At 41.9% G+C, this 16,168-nt stretch overlaps 1 protein-coding gene across 35 annotated transcripts in view; it reads right to left on the reverse strand.

Annotated features, from left to right (window-relative positions):
* The window catches only part of LOC144595313 (ankyrin-2-like), a 447,988-nt gene that overhangs the window by 286,588 nt on the left and 145,232 nt on the right, over window positions 1–16,168 (reverse strand). Inside the window, exon 1 of one of the 35 annotated variants that reach the window (XM_078402713.1) lies at window positions 2,891–3,332. The exons of 33 other annotated variants lie outside the window; for them this stretch is intronic. In XM_078402713.1, the coding sequence (XP_078258839.1) occupies window positions 2,891–3,025 (135 nt within the window). In that variant the 5' untranslated portion in view covers window positions 3,026–3,332. Of the gene's footprint in view, window positions 1–2,890; window positions 3,333–16,168 lie in introns of those variants that run through there. One more of the 35 variants, XM_078402786.1, reaches the window with a different exon arrangement.

Consider the following 16,168-nt stretch of genomic DNA (forward strand, 5'->3'; position numbering starts at 1 on the left):
GGAACGAATTGCAGAGGCCCTTGAGAGATATTTGCATCATCATTAAGTAAGGTTCCGAACGACTGAAGTATAGCTAATGTTGAAGAACTATTTATGAAAGGCATCTTGGACAAGCAGGGAAACTACAGGTCGGTGAACCTGATATCAGTGGTGGGTTGGAGGGGATTCTGAAGGACAGGATCTGCAAGCATATAGATAGGTGGGGTTGATTATATAGAACATCGATATACAGGTTGGAAACAGGCCCTTGAGCCCAACTTGCCCAAGCCGACCAACGTAGAACAGAACATGCCAGGAATAGGCCCTGCAGCCCAGGATGTCTATACCGAACAAGATGCCAGATTTAACTAATCACCGCCTGCAGGTGATCCATATCCCTCCATTCCCAGCATATCCATGTGCCTACTCAAAAGCCTTTTCAATGCCACTATTGTATATATCCACATCACACCTCGCAGCACGTTCCAGGCATCCACCATTCTTTGTGTATAAACATTTCCCACATATTCCTTTTAACTTTGCCCTTTCACCTTAAAGCTGTGCCCTCTGGTCTTTGACATTTCCATCCTCAGAAAAAAAGCTTCTGTCTACCCATTCTGTGCCTCTCATAACTTTATATACTTTTATCAGGTCTCCCTTCAACATCCAGCGTCCCAGAGTAAACAATCCAATTCTGTCCAACTTCTCCATTATAGTTAATGTCCCCTAACCCAGGCAACATTCTAGTAAACCTCTTTTGTATCCTCTCCAAAGCCGCCACATCCATCCTGTAATGGAGTGACCAGAATTTCAATTAATACTTCAAATGCGGCCTAACCAATGTACTATAAAGCTTCATGACTTCCAGACTCTTATAATACTGCGACCAGTAAAGGAATATGCCCTCTTTACCACTATGTCTACTTGCGTTGCTACTTTCAAGGAACTAGGGACTTGAAGCCCAAGATGCCTCTGTACACCAATGCTGTTAAGCGACTTGCTTTTTAATGTATACTTTCCCCTTATGATCACCCCCCTAAGTGCAACACCTCGTACTTGCTTAGATTAAACTCCATCTGCCATTTCTTCGCCCATTTCTGCAGCTGATCTTTTTCCCGCTGCAGATTTTGACAGGTTCACTCACTGAGAAACTCAACCACATTAAATGGGTGAAGGAAGCACAACAATGCTGCATTGAAGATGACTCCAAATTATTCTAGGTATTACATAAAAACAAATCAAGAATTGCCATTTATTATTTTCCCTAAGAAAAATGACTAAAAAGGCACCATCATTATTTGTAACAAGGTATTAAATATAAGGTATTATTTTAATAGTTAGTCAGTTAATGTTACATCATTCAATTTAAAACTGTTTAGATTTTGTGTGTGTTTCCAATTAATTAACAGTTATCAGTTATGCCTGGTCTGAAACAGCAATCAGACTTAAAACTCTTCTCTTTGATTTCTATATAATAATCTATGTAATGTACTATATAATGAATGTAAAGAAAAATTAAGGGTTCTCTCTGCATTGGTCTAAGAACGATAGATTCAATACCTGCAATATTTATCATAACAACTAAGTTTTAAACAAGTGCTTCTTTTGTAATAATTCCCTAACCAATCACCACTGAACACTTTACCTGCAGTGGCGCTATTCAGGAATAAATCCTAATACTGGAAGGAATCACTGAATGCACCAAACTGATTTATAGATTCTTGTGAGCTCCAAAATACATAGGAGAAAAAAAATCATTACCTGTTGATTAGCTACACCAGTCAAAATTCACCAATTAAATCAACCATTTTCTTAACCATTGAAAATGTTATATTTTCTGGTTTTTTTTTTACTGGCCTTAAATTCATTTGAAACATAAATGAAAATAGACTTCTTACACTAAATACTATTTTGGAATTAACGTGTTATTAATGAAAAATATCTGAGACTTCAAATCAAACCTATCCTTCATCAAAACAATTTTGCATCAGTTTAAACATATCCATTAATAAACATTTTGACAAGAAAAGGTGTTGCCTAAAATCCAAATAATGTATTGCAGCGCAAGGTTCACAGTATATTACATGTTTCCAATGTTGTCAAACTACTCTCAAATCTCATTATGTTTTTCACTGCAGCTAACTCAGAATCGCAAACCCTACTGTCAGAAATGGAAAGTGCGAGATTGCTAATTGCAGCAGTTCCTTATAATGCATCCTGGTGTTACTGGACAGCAAATGATTCCCACTGCAGGAAAGCATTTGAATTGTCCTATTAAACAATGCCATCTCAGCCACTTTTAACTACATTTTGGATGATTTAATATGACATTCTAAGATAAAAACAGCAACTAGAAATAATAAAAGCATTTCATAGAAGAGTACTTATGTTAGATGTCACAATAAAGAAGACAAATATATTTATTCAAAATATTTTTTAGCATTACATATCAGCTGTAGTACATGAAAACAGTCCCTCGGCACAGCAGAAGCAGTTGGGCAGTTTATTGCAGATACTGTTTGCTGCAAGGTGTGTGGCCAGCTCGTATCTCTGTACATACTGGTGATAGACGATTCATGCACACACAAGCACATACATACACACACACGCACTTAAATAGCACTGATGGATATAGCACAAGCGTTGTATGGAAGCAAACCACAGTTGCAATCTGAATCAACGAGAACTAAAAAAAAATATCTAATCCAGTCAATTAAACGTGGTATAGTATCCTGCATAGAACATCTATTGATAAGTACTCGGGTTGGCAATTTTATCAAATTAATGCTGTTCTGAGGGGGCTGGCAGGTCTCCACAATGCAGTGAATCTCTAAGCATTGCTGAGTAAAGTCACGTATAGTAAGTGTTTTTAAACATTGAGGGACACTACATTTTTGGTAAGGTGCCATACCTTGTGTTTACGACCTAACTGCTCACTGCTTCTTCTCCTCTTTCTCTCTCTTTCTCTTGCCTTTTCCTTCTCCTTCTCCTTCTCGTCATGTTCAAAATCCCGGGCTTTTTTAAGGTGAGCTGCAGCATGAGCCATTACAGAAGGAAAACACCAAGAGACCCTGGTTTTAAAAACTCAAGTCACCCCAACTAGAGATTGTTGGCAAGGACAAAGCAAAGGAGGCTGGAATCAAGGTCTGCAAGCCCATTGGAAAGGTCACCTCCCAGGTGAAACACTTGCAGCACTCTTAATTCAAAATATAATATAGCTCCACAGACATAATTCTCCCAGAGAACGGGAAGCAAGTTTGAGCCCAGCTCTCTGCAGATCTGCAATAGGTAATAAGGCAACAGACTTAGAGCACATCCTTGAGCACACAACGTCAGAATAAGGCCTTCTGGGCCCTGGGACTGGCTGTGTCCCCCGACTAGAGGAAGCAGGACTCATATTGATGGAAATTGAGGGGGAGCCTAGCTACTCCTCATTCGTGCCGAGAAATGGTGCAGTCTGTTTTAATGACTGTGCTGCTACTGCTGCTGTCTCTACTGGAGTACTGAATATTTATCTTTTAAAGCAATTTTTTTCCTGACTATGGATTTCTGCAATCAGTGATTGTACAATAATCTAACAGGTATGTGAATGCAAAAAATATTTTTAATGGTTTTATTATCTTATCTAATCGAATTATTTTTGTTGATTTGTTTTTCTACTCAAATATCCAAACTATTTAATTAAAGATGACCTTAGAGCCTGTTTGTATAATGTAGTACATATATCAATCTAGGGATTGTCTGGGTGGTGTTTAATTAATTATAGCTATTTCATTAGCTGATAAAATGCAGCATCAGCAATATGCTCGCAATAACACCCTTGAAATTGAATATTGAATCTTAAAACAGGTATTTTCCTGGAAGTAAAAATCAAGGGCAATGTAGCTCATTGAACAATCACTTGACAAAGTCAGTATGCACAGATAATTAATCTAAATGTCCATGAATATACAGTCCAAACACTGCGTCAAACAAAATGGAACACCAGCAAAAACCACCCAAATAATTGAATACCATTCTACAATTTCTCACACTTGCTTATTTTGATATTATTAGGTTGAAAGATTAAGTGGTGTACCACAGAAGTTGGAGATGGTACCTTTGCCATTTGTGATATATATTCAGTATATTGATGCAAATATAGGACGAATGATCACAAAGTTAGCAGATGACACCAAATTGGTGGTGTTGTGGACAGCAAAGAACGTAGTCTGCTTCAACAAGATATATATATCAGTTGGGAAGTTTGGCAGAGTGGTGACATATGGAATTTAATTCCAAAGGATGTGAAGTAATGTATTTTGGGAAATCAAATCATGGATAGGACATATACATTAAATAATAATGTGTTAAAGACTGTTGTTGAACAGAAGGACCCTTGCATCCAGAAGTCAATTGTTCCCTGAAAGGGACAACTTATGCTGTAACCTGGTGAAGAAAGCATATAGCATGCTAGCCTTCATCAGTCAGGGCACAAAATATAAGAGCCGGGACATTATGTTGCACTTTAGGCCACACTTGAAGTATTGTGTGCAGTTCCAGACTATAGGAAGTATCTAATTGTTCTGGAGAGTGTACAGAGAGACATAAGTAAGGAGTGGGATGATGAGCAGGTGGAGAAACATGGGGAAGCTGGAGGGTGGAGGTCAGGAGACAGTGGCTAGTGATCGGTAAATACAGATAAAGCGAAAAAAGGAGGATCAGATGGAGGCAGATGGGGGAAAGGAAGGAGACAGAGAGAAGCCTTAATGTGATGTGGAAATAAGAGGATGCAAGAGCTGACAAGAAGGGAAGATGATAAGTTGAACCAGATAAGTGAGTAGTGGTGGGTAGATACGTCTGTAGGTAATGAGCAAATGAAACTGGGTGGGGGCGGACAATTAAACTGGGGGTTGTGGGACATAGTAGGGCAGGTAAGGACTGACTAGGGACAATTAACATATTTTTGTAAGGGGGAAATCCTGCCTCATAAATTTGATTGAGATTGATTGTTAGGAAAGTTGTAGAGGGAAATGGACCAAATGCGAACAACTGGTACTAACTTACATGGGCACCTTGGTCAGTGTGAATGTTGGGCCAAATACCTGTTTCTATGCTGTATGTCTCTATGTTTCTATTTTAAGAAGGGAACCTTCATGAATTTGATTTAGTTTTTTTTGAAGGGGTGACCATAAGGATTGCAAGGGAAGGGCAGTAGATGTTGTCCACCATCTCTCCATAAATGTGACTAATTTACTTACTTCCAGAATTCAGTTTCAATTTTGAAACTCTGGATGAGTGCACCTCCCAATACTGAAGAAATATGGAACATAGAACAAGTTATTCTGTTCTGCATGCACATGATCTATATCCCTCCATTCTCTGCATATTCATGTCCTTATCTAAATGCCTCTGAATCACCAGTATCATATCTGCTTCCACTACCTAACAGTGCATTGCAGGCACCCATCACTCTCTATATAAATATTCTGACCCACATACCTCCTATAAATTTATGCTCCCTGACTTTAAAGCTATGTCCCCTTGTCCTTGACACTTCTACCCTGGGAAAATAATTCTGACTGTTTATCATATTTGAGGGTATTTAATTGTCATAAGCACGCGGAATGGAACAATCAAATTGTTTGCTGCAGCTTTAGCACAATAAGGCAAGAAAAAATATACATAGTGTCAAAGAGTTACAGTTATACAACGTGCAAACAGGCCATTCAGTACACTTTGGCATACTGGTAATTACTGGCATACTGCTCCAATTGCTAGTATTTGGCCCAAAGCCCTCTTAACATTTCCTATCCATACATCTGTCCACAACTATAATTTTTGAGTCATAGTTGTATCCACTTCCACAGCTTCCTCTGGCAGCTTCTTCCAGATATGACCGTGCGGTGAGTGAAAAAGCTGCCTCTTAAAACTCTCCCCTCTCACCCGAAGCCTGTGTTTTAGAATCTTCAACCCGGGGAAAAGACTAGAAGTGTCACTTCATCCATGCCTTTCATGGTCCTGCACACCTCAATAAGATCACCCCTCAGCCTCCAACACTCCAAAGAAAAAAAAAACAGCCTATCCAGCCTCCACTTATAACTCAACCCACAAGCCAAGTGAAACTCTCCTGCTCACTTCCAACTTCATGACATCCTTCCTATAGTTGGGCGACCAGAACTGCACATGAAACTCCATGTGTGGTCTCACAATAACTTGTACAGCTGCATCATGATGCCCCAACGTTTGTACTCAATACCCAATGAAGGTAAGTGTGCCAAATGCCATCTTCACCACCCTGTCCACCTGACCTCAGGAGTGCGCTCACCTGCACTCCCAGATCTCTCTGTTCTACAACACACTCCAGGGCACTACCAGTCTTGCCTTATTTTAACATATGAAGGCGCACCATCTCACACTTATCAGGTTCTTGGCTCTCCTTGCCAACTGAATTAGATCCTGTTGTAAAATTGGTGGTATAGTGGACAATGAGGATGGATATCCGTCCTCATTGTCCACTACACCACCAATTTTGCTGTCATCTCCAAATATACAAAAAATGTAAACTACATCGTCATCCAAATCGTTAATGTAAACAACAAAGTGGACTCAACAAGACCATTGAGGCACAGGCCTCCAGTCAGAAAAACAACCCTTTACAACTACCCTTTAAATCCTTCCCCCAAGCTAATTTTGAATCCACTTTGGATTCCATGAGCTTTAGCCTTCCAGTCTAACCTACCACACAAGATTTGTAAAAAGCCTCACAAATGTCTATTGCCCTACCCTTATCAATCCTCGTGGTGACCTCTTCAAAAACCTTTGTCAGGTTTTTGACACATGATTTCCCACGCACAAACCCTTGCTGACTATCTCAAAATCAATTTTTGCCTATCCAAACGCTGCTATCCAACTTCCCACCACTGATGTCAGGCTCACCGGCCTATAGTTCTCTGGCTTGTATTTGCTGCCTTTTAAAAATAATGGTACAACATTAGCCATCCTCTAGTCTTACGAAACTTCATCTGTGGCTAAAGGTGATGCAAATGTCTCTGCAAGAGACTCCACAATTTCTTCCCTAGTTTTCCCACAAGACCCGAAGATACTCTTGGAATGGGAATCTATCCATCTTGATACACTTTTACACGGCCAATACCTTCTCTGGTAATTTATATTTGATCAAAGACAGCACAACTCCTATGTATCAATTCCTTAGTTTCTATGATCTTCTCCTCAGAGAAGATCGTGGAGAGATTTGGTTGATCACGACTATCTACTTCTAATGTATGCTTCCTTCTTTTTCCTGACCAGAGCCTCGATATCTCTAGTCAACCAAGGTTCCCTACACACGGCAGCCTTGCCCTTCAGACTAACAGGAACACCCTGCCCTGTACTCATGCTTGCTCACTTTTGAAAGCCTCCCACTACCATTCATCCCCTTACCTGCCATGAGAGTCTCTCAATCAACTTCTGTGAGTACCCACCCAATGCTTCCAAAAATCAGCCTTACCCCAGTCTAGCACCTGTATCTTGTGGGCGAGTCCTATCCTTCTCCATAACTCCTTTAAAATCAGCATCTGCAGTTCCTTCCTACACATTAAAACTAATAGAATTCTGTCAGTCCCCCCCACCCCATCTCTCCCCAAATGCTCCCCCACCAATACTTCTGTCACCTGCCTTACCTTGATCCCAAAGAGGAGGTCTAGCGTCCTCTCCAGTAGGGCCCTATACATCTGCTCCTCTAGTTTACGCTGACCATTGGGAGGCCTATAATACAGTCCCAACAAAGTGATCATTTCCCTCCTGTTTCTGCTCTATGCATAAAGCCTCACTGAATGTACAAGGACGCACCTATCACTTGCAAGGCTTCGCCCTGCCCACATCTCCCTTCCCGTTTCTTACCTCCTACGACAATTCAATCTGAAGAAAGGTCCCAACCCAAAATGTTGCCTCCACAGATGCTGCTGACCCACTCAGATACTCCAGAACATTGTGTTGCTCACACCTCACTGGACAATCTCCAAAGATTATTCTCTCTAAGTACTGTTGTTATGTCCTCCCTCATTAAGTCTCTCCTCACTTATCTGCATCTCGACCACATTTGTAGCATCTATTCCCTGGAACAGATGCTACAGTCTTGAAGTCTTGCCCTTCTCTCAGGCATGTTACTGTTAAGGCTATAAAATATCCAATCCCCCAGCCCAATCTACACACTATTGTTAATGTTGATCCAGACTGTTGTTGTAGATAACAATCCACGACTGCGCAGCCATGTATAAATCTAATTCAATTTTCAAATTCGCAGATGACACCACCACTGTGGGCTGGATATCAAATAATGATGAGACGAAGTACAGGAAGGAGATTGCGAAACTCGTGTCCTGATGTCGAGACAACAACCTCTCTCTCAACGTCAGCAAGACAAAGGAGACTTCAGGAAGCAAATACCCTAGTTTGCATTGATGGCGCCGAAGTAGAGATTTGAAAACTTCAAATTCCTAGGAGTCAATATCACCAACAACTTCTCCTGGACCACCCATATTGAAGCAACGACCAAAAAAGCACACCAACATCTCTACTTCCTTAGAAGGCTTAGGAAGTTTGGCATGTCCCCTACAACTCTCACCAACTTCTACTGGTACACCATAGAAAGCATTTTATCAAGATTCATCACAGCTTGGTTTGGGAACAGCTCTATCCAGAACCGTAAGAAACTGTAGCAAATTGTGGACGCAGCCCAGGCCATCACACAAACCAACCTCCCTTCTATTGACTCCATTTATACCTCAATCTGCATCGGCAAGGCCAGGAGCATAATCAAGTACGAGTCGCAGCCTGGCCACTCCCTGTTCTCCCCTCTCCCATCAGGCAAAAGGTATAGAAGTGTGAAAATGCACACCACCAGATTTGGGGAGAGTTTCTTCCCAGCTGTTATCAGGCAACTGAATCATCCTACCACAACCAGAGAGCAGTGCTGAACTTCTATCTACCTCTTTGATGACCCTCGGACTATCCTTGATTAGACTTTGCTGGCTTTACCTTGCGCTAAACGTTATTCCCTTATCATGTATCTATACACTGTAAATGGATCAATTGCAATCATGTATTGTCTTTCTGCTGCCTGGTTAACAAGCAACAAAAGCTTTCCACTGTACCTCGGTACATGTGACAATAAACTACACTGAACAGAACTAACAAAGAAGATTTTCAAGGCCACAATCGACAAAAATTTGGAAAGTTAGGTGCAGCAATGGCGAATGAAATGTAATCCTGACAAGTGTGAGTTGATGCATTTTGTTAACATACAGAATAAATGGTAGTGTATTAGGAAATATTCAGGAACACCTTTGGCCTTGGATCATAAGTCATAGTTCATTGATCTCTGAAAGTGGCAACACTGGTGGATAAGGTGACGAGGGAAGTATATGCAATGTTCGTCTCCATAGGCTGTGGTGCAGCATAGAACATTATGGACCAGTTTAGTTTAAAGATACAGAAAGAAAACAGGCCCTTTGGCCCACTGAGTCCATGCCGATTCAATTTTTTCCTACTTTCTCACCCACTCCCTACACGTTAGGGGTAATTTACAGAGGTAAATTAATCTACAAACCCACTGTCTTTGGGATGTGGGAGGAAACAGAGGGAACGTGCAAACACCACACAGACAACATCCAGGTCTTTAATGCTATGAGGCAGCAGCTCGACCAGCTGCCCATTTTGTAAAACATTGGTTCAGCCGTACCTAGAATATTGTGTGCAGTTGTGATTGCACCGGATAGGAAGGATATGATTACACTCAAAATCGTGGAAAGGATATTCACCAGGGTGTTGCCTCTATTGGAACATTTCAGAGAATGGATAGGCTGCTTTTTCCCTCTGGAGGAGAGACGTCTGAGGGGTGACTTAAAGTAATATATAAAATTATGGTGGAGGTGTTTACAACAGGAGAATATAGTTTCAAGGTGAGAGGCAGGAAGTTTAGAGGGGATCTGATGGCGATTCTTTAGGCGCAGTGCGTATTTAGGTCTGGAATAAAAGGTAGTGAACACAGATATTCTCACAATATTTAAGAAGCATAAAGACATGAATTGCCAAGGCAGAATCAGTTGCAGACCTAATGTGGGTAAATGGGATCACAGTAAATAGTTACATAAGTATAAGAAAATAACTGCAGATGCTGGTACAAATCGATTTATTCACAAAATGCTGGAGTAACTCAGCAGGTCAGGCAGCATCTCGGGAGAGAAGGAATGGGTGACGTTTCGGGTCGAGACTTTTCTTCAGTCTGAAGAAGGGTCTGAAGAAGGGTCTCGACCAGAAACGTCACCCATTCCTTCTCTCCCGAGATGCTGCCTGACCTGCTGAGTTACTCCAGCATTTTGTGAATAAATAGTTACATAAGGATGCACAGAGAGGGTGGAATGAATGGCCTGTTTCTGTGATGTGCGATTCCATGAGATCTCTAAGTATCATAACTCTGCCTCTGCACAAAACATTTTGTTTCCATTTTCAAAGTTTATTTGTCCTACATTGAGACATCCATTCGTCAGACCCATGCCTTTGCATGTGCATGCAACAATGCTTTGTTAGTAACCACAGAACTACAACCCAGCTCCTACTTCTAGAATATTATTTTGTACATCTCCACTACCTTTTAGCTCACACTTCCATTCATCCAACAAACCCTGAAATAAACAAATAATTTGGTGTTCACCGTTCGCTGCTGCAGATTTGCCTGATGGCTGATAATTCCTAATGTATTGGGCATCTAGGCACATAGAACAGTTTGATGGGTTTAAATACAATCGATCATGGACGAAGAAACAATAACTCAGTCTATGAGATATACCCTCAAAACGATTACTTTGCCTATCAAAGAATCTATAAGCTCCTTGATTACTTTTGTGCCATCTTCATAGATGGCTCTAATTTTAATTTAATTATATAAAAAAGCTTCCCAGGGAGCTTTAAAATATTTTAATGTCAAACACTGGCCTCAAAAAATACTTTATCCTATGTATTCTTGCACTGATTTTCATGGAAAGACAAGGTGCAGATCGACTCAGTGTTCCTGTTATACTTTTGATCAGATTACTTGCCTGTTGAAAATTAATGGTCTGGATGGAATCAATTACCCAAGCCTGCACTGCTAGGGAGCAACTTCAAGTGTTGGCAACTCGGATCTGTTATTTCAAGAGGTGGAACACAATGGGCACTGAGATAATGATTCCTCACAGCTAAAGCCAATGGCAAAGATCCCCTTGGGTAATGCAGACCATGTCACTGGGATATCTGGTAAAACTGTCACACTTACAACTAATTTTGTAAGAAACTGTCTTTCTTACATTATGAACTTTTTGCTTACAGATAGGACTGGTGATATATGTTCTTAGGATTAGCAAGATATTCAAGGTATTGAACTTGTACAATATCATTTGTAGGAAGGAACTGCAGATGCTGGTTTAAACCGAAGAAAGACACAAACTGCTGGAGTAACTCAGCCAATATAATGTTTATACACTGAATTGTATTGAGACCAATTCAACAATTGAAACCATTCACAAAGCTACTGTAAGAAAATAACTGCAGATGCTGGTACAAATCAAAGGTATTTATTTCACAAAATGCTGGAGTAACTCAGCAGGTTAGGCAGCATCTCAGGAGAGAAGGAATGGGTGACGTTTCGGGTCGAGACCCTTCTTCACACAAAGCTACCGTTTCTTAGCTTGATTTTTTATCATTACGCATTTTTAAGAGCATGGAAACACGCACTTTAGCCCATCGAGTACATGCCGACCAGCAATCATCAAGATAGCTCAACAACTCTTCCTTCTTCTCCTTCGACTCCTCCCACTTCCTCCAAATCAAAGGCACAGCCCTGGGTACTTGAATGGGCCCCAGCTGTGCCTGCCTCTTTGTAGGGTACATTGAACAATCCCTGTTCCAAGTGTACACTGGCTCTATTCCTGAATGGTATCTCCTATCTCGTATATTGACGACTGCATCGGTGCTGCCTCTTGCACCCAAGCAGAACTCATAGATTTCATTAACTTCACAACCAATTTCCATCCTGTACTCAAATTTATTTAGGCAATGCCCTCCCCTTTCTTGATCTCACTGTCTCCATCACAGGAGGTAGACTATTGAATGAAGTCTATTATAAACCTACTGACTCCCACAACTATCTAGACTACACATCTTCCCACCCTGCCTCCTGCAAAGACTCTATCCGCTACTCCAAATTCATCTGTCTACGCCGCGTCTGTGCCCAAAATGAGGTGTTCCATACCAGGGCATCCGAGATGTGGCTCCTTGGTACCCCACAGCTCCGCTCTTGCTCCCCCTCCCCCCAGTCGCAACAGGGACAGAGTCCCCCCCTAGTCCTTACCTTTCACCCCATCAACCATCCCATACAACACATAATTGACAATCTCACCACCTCCATTGGGATCCCATCACTAGTCACATCTTCCCATTTCCGTTTTCCACAGAGATCGTTTCCTCCGCAACCCCCTGGTTAACTCATCCCTTCCCACACAACACAACCACCTCTATAGGTATTTTCTCCTGAAACCGCAGGAGATGCAACACCTGTCCCCATTGTTCCCCCTTCGACTCTGTCTCGGGACCCCAGCAGTCTTTTCAGGTTAGGCAGAGGTTCACTAGCACCTCCTCCAACCTCATCTACTGTATCCTTTGGTCCAGGTGTGGACTCTTATACATCGGCGAGACCAAACGTAGACCTTGGGATCATTTCGCTGAACACCTTCGCTCAGTCCGCCTGAACCTACCTGATCTCCCGGTTGCCAAACACTTTAACTCCCCTTCCCATTCCCACACTGACCTTTCTGTCCTGGACCTCCTCCTTTGTCAGAACGAGACCAAAAGCAAATTGGAGAAACAGCACCTCATATTTCGCTTGGGCAGCTTACAACCCAACAGTATGAATATTGATTTCTCTGATTTTGAGTAACTGTGTGTCCCCTCTCTATCCTTGTCCCTCTCCCATCCTAGTCATTGTACTGGTTTCACTGTTGTCCTGGTGAGTTTCATTGTCTGTACAACTCTTAACACCAAGCCCACATCCAACATCGTTACTTTTTTGCCTATCTTTCATTCATTTGTCCTATATCTGTCTATATCACCGTTTATATCTCTTGTTTCCCTTTCCCCTGACTCTCAGTCTGAAGAATGGTCTCGCCCTGAAACATCACCCATTCCTTTTCTCCAGAGGTGCTGCCTGTCCTGCTGAGTTGCTCCAGCTTTTTGTGTCTATCTTTGGCATTTATAATGCTGGAAATGGAAATCATCCAGCCATATCTGGTATTACTTGGAAGTGACAGGTGCAGTTCATCTGTTGTGTCCCAAAATAAATAGAACTTCTGTGGTGTGCTCCCCAATGGATTAACCAGTGGCTGTTTAGTGTGTGACCAGGCAGGGATTCCAAAGCTAAAAATACAAAAGCGATATATTTCATTCCCAGTAGAGTCACACATTAACGGTTTTCACAGGTATGCAATATCTACAGTAAATTTGGCACAGTGGTGCAGCGGTAGAGTTGCTACCTCATAGCGCCAGAGACCAAATTTCCATCCAGACTAAGGTTGCTGCTGAGGCAGCAGCGGGTGCCTCAACGGTGGCAGCGATTGCCTCAGCGGCGGGAGCGGGTGCCTCAGCGGCAGCAGTGGGGCCTCACCGGCAGCAGTGGGACCTCACCGGCAGCAGTGGGTGCCTTGGCGGCAGCAGCGGGCCCTCGGTGGCAACAGAAGACTCGGGGGCGGTGGGGCCTCGTGGTCGAGCGTAAGGGGGGAGGTGAATCCAATGGGGACCCAGCGTGGGAGGACGTCTGTGAGGGACGGTGCGAGGACAAAGGTGTAGGGGAGGAGGGGGGCACTTTAATTTAGAATTCTCTGCCCAGGGGATAAGTCTGTGTTTGTTTGTTTGTTCATTTGTTCCGGTGAAGGCACTGTGCACACAGCAGCCAGCCAACAGGCGCTTGTCTTTTTCTATTTGTTGTCACTTTTAATTTTAAGTTTTAATGTACCTTGTGTGTTACAATTGTCGGCAGACCAATTTCCCTCCGGGGATGAAAAAAGTTTTATCGTAATCGTAATCGAAATGGCAAATGGCATTAAATCTTGATAAATGTAAAGTATTGCTTTTTGGAAGAGCATAGGACAGAAACCATGAATGGTATGTATCATCCTGTGGAGTATTGAGGAACACAGCGATCTTGGTTTGCAAGTTATAAAACCCTTGAAGATGGCAGAGCAGGTTGATAAGTGGTTAAGAAGGTACATGGACAGTGGCTTTCAATGTTTGGCGCACTGAATAGAAGAGCGGGGATGTTATGCTCTGATTATATAAAATATTTGCCTGATGGCAGCTGGAGTAATGCGGGTAGTTCTGGTCACTACACTGTAGGAGAGATGTGGTAGTGCTGGAGAAGGTGTAGAGGAGAATGACCAGGATGTTGCCTGGGATAGGGTATTTCAGTTATAAAGAGGGAAGCTGATCTGTTTTCTCTGAAGCAGAGGAGGTTCAGAGGAAACATGTTTAAAGTTTGTAAAATGATATAAATTTTAAAAATGGTAGAAAGGACGCTATGTCAGACAATTGCCCCATGAGAAGTAGAGTGAAGCAAGGCCCTTCTGTCCTTTGCCTTCCCGACAGACATGGAAGGAGTGTATCTTCACACCAGAACTGACAGCAAGCTCTTCAATCTAGCAAGGTTGAAAGCCAAGACGAAGGTAAGAACTGTGCTTATAAGGGAACTCCTGTATGCTGATGATGCTGCACTCAATTGAAGAAGGACTTTAGGGGCTGATGGACAGACTGTCTCTTGCTTGGACATGTGCACAGGATGGAAAATGGACATATACCTAAAGATGTGCTAAATGGGGAGGTTGTCAATGCACGCAGGCTAAGAGAAAGCCTAAAGGTTCGCTACAAGGATATGATTAAAAGAGTTAGGACAAATTTTTAAATTGGCACCCACAACTGGGAAGCAGCTGCTGAGGATCGGGAGAGGTAGAGGAAGGACCTCCAGGCGGGCATGAAGCACCGTGACCGCATATGGTTCAAGACCATGGAGGCCAGGCACCAACGCCACAAAACGAGCAACAGCAATAGCAACACACTCCCCAAGCCAGTGGCTAGAGACAACTTCAGTGGAAGCTTTGGGAGTGTCTGCCTGTCAAGGCTGGGCCTAGTCAGCCACAGCAGGAAATGCAAACACAGATCAATGCAACATCAAAGACACACCATCATTTCTCGCAGATGGATGGATGGTATCTTTCCTAACCTCTATCAGGACTCCCCTCAGCCTCTTACACACCAGGGAAAATGAACCCAGTCTATCAAGTCTCTCCTCAAGACTGAAATATTTAATTCTAGGCAACATCTTTCTAATTTTCCTCTACCCCCTGGAACATTCACATCCTCTTTGTGGTGTGGTGACCAAAACTGAACACAATACTCCAGAGTGCATCTAACCAAAGTTTTATAATGTTGGACCATGACTCTCCCATATTTTTTATATTCTATATTCTGTGCTTGGCAAATGAAATCCTCACCAGTAACTTGCCTATTGCAGATGTTGGGCTCTCTGGTCTATAGTTCCTAGGCTTTTCCTTGCAAGTCCTCTGCTTGTCCTTCAACTATTTAAGCACAATTCAGTTTTGGCTGCAGTATCTAAGCAACCAAAACTGAGAGTGAGTCTTCGGTACTTTACGTTTAATCAGATGATATAATTTAAATCTATATTGTTAACCTTGTGTAAAGCACATTGATAATTGGAAAACTTAACTCCAGATTACCACAGCACACATGCCTGCTATTTGTGCCTCAAATTACACACATTGTTTCAACTCTGATTAATTTATGAACATTTTACTATAATTTTTACCTTACTTGGCCTGGCATTCATTATACAATCAGAATTTTACAGCTCGAAGATGTAATTTAACCCTATATCAATCTTAGGCAAGGCAAGGCAAATTTATTTATATAGCACATTTCTGCAACAAGGCAATTCAAAGTGCTTTACATAAAACATTAAAGAGCAGCTAAAAGCAATTAAAAACAGTCATTAATGAGAATAGAAAATAAAAACAAGCTAAAATAGAATAAGACAGGTATAAAATACAAAATTAAAAGTTATAGTGCAGTGTAAGAAATGAATAATTATTTGATTTAATAAAAAGCAGTG

This window comes from Rhinoraja longicauda, chromosome 1 (genome assembly GCF_053455715.1).
Source record: "Rhinoraja longicauda isolate Sanriku21f chromosome 1, sRhiLon1.1, whole genome shotgun sequence".
In the NCBI taxonomy this organism is placed as follows: Eukaryota; Metazoa; Chordata; class Chondrichthyes; order Rajiformes; family Arhynchobatidae; genus Rhinoraja; species Rhinoraja longicauda.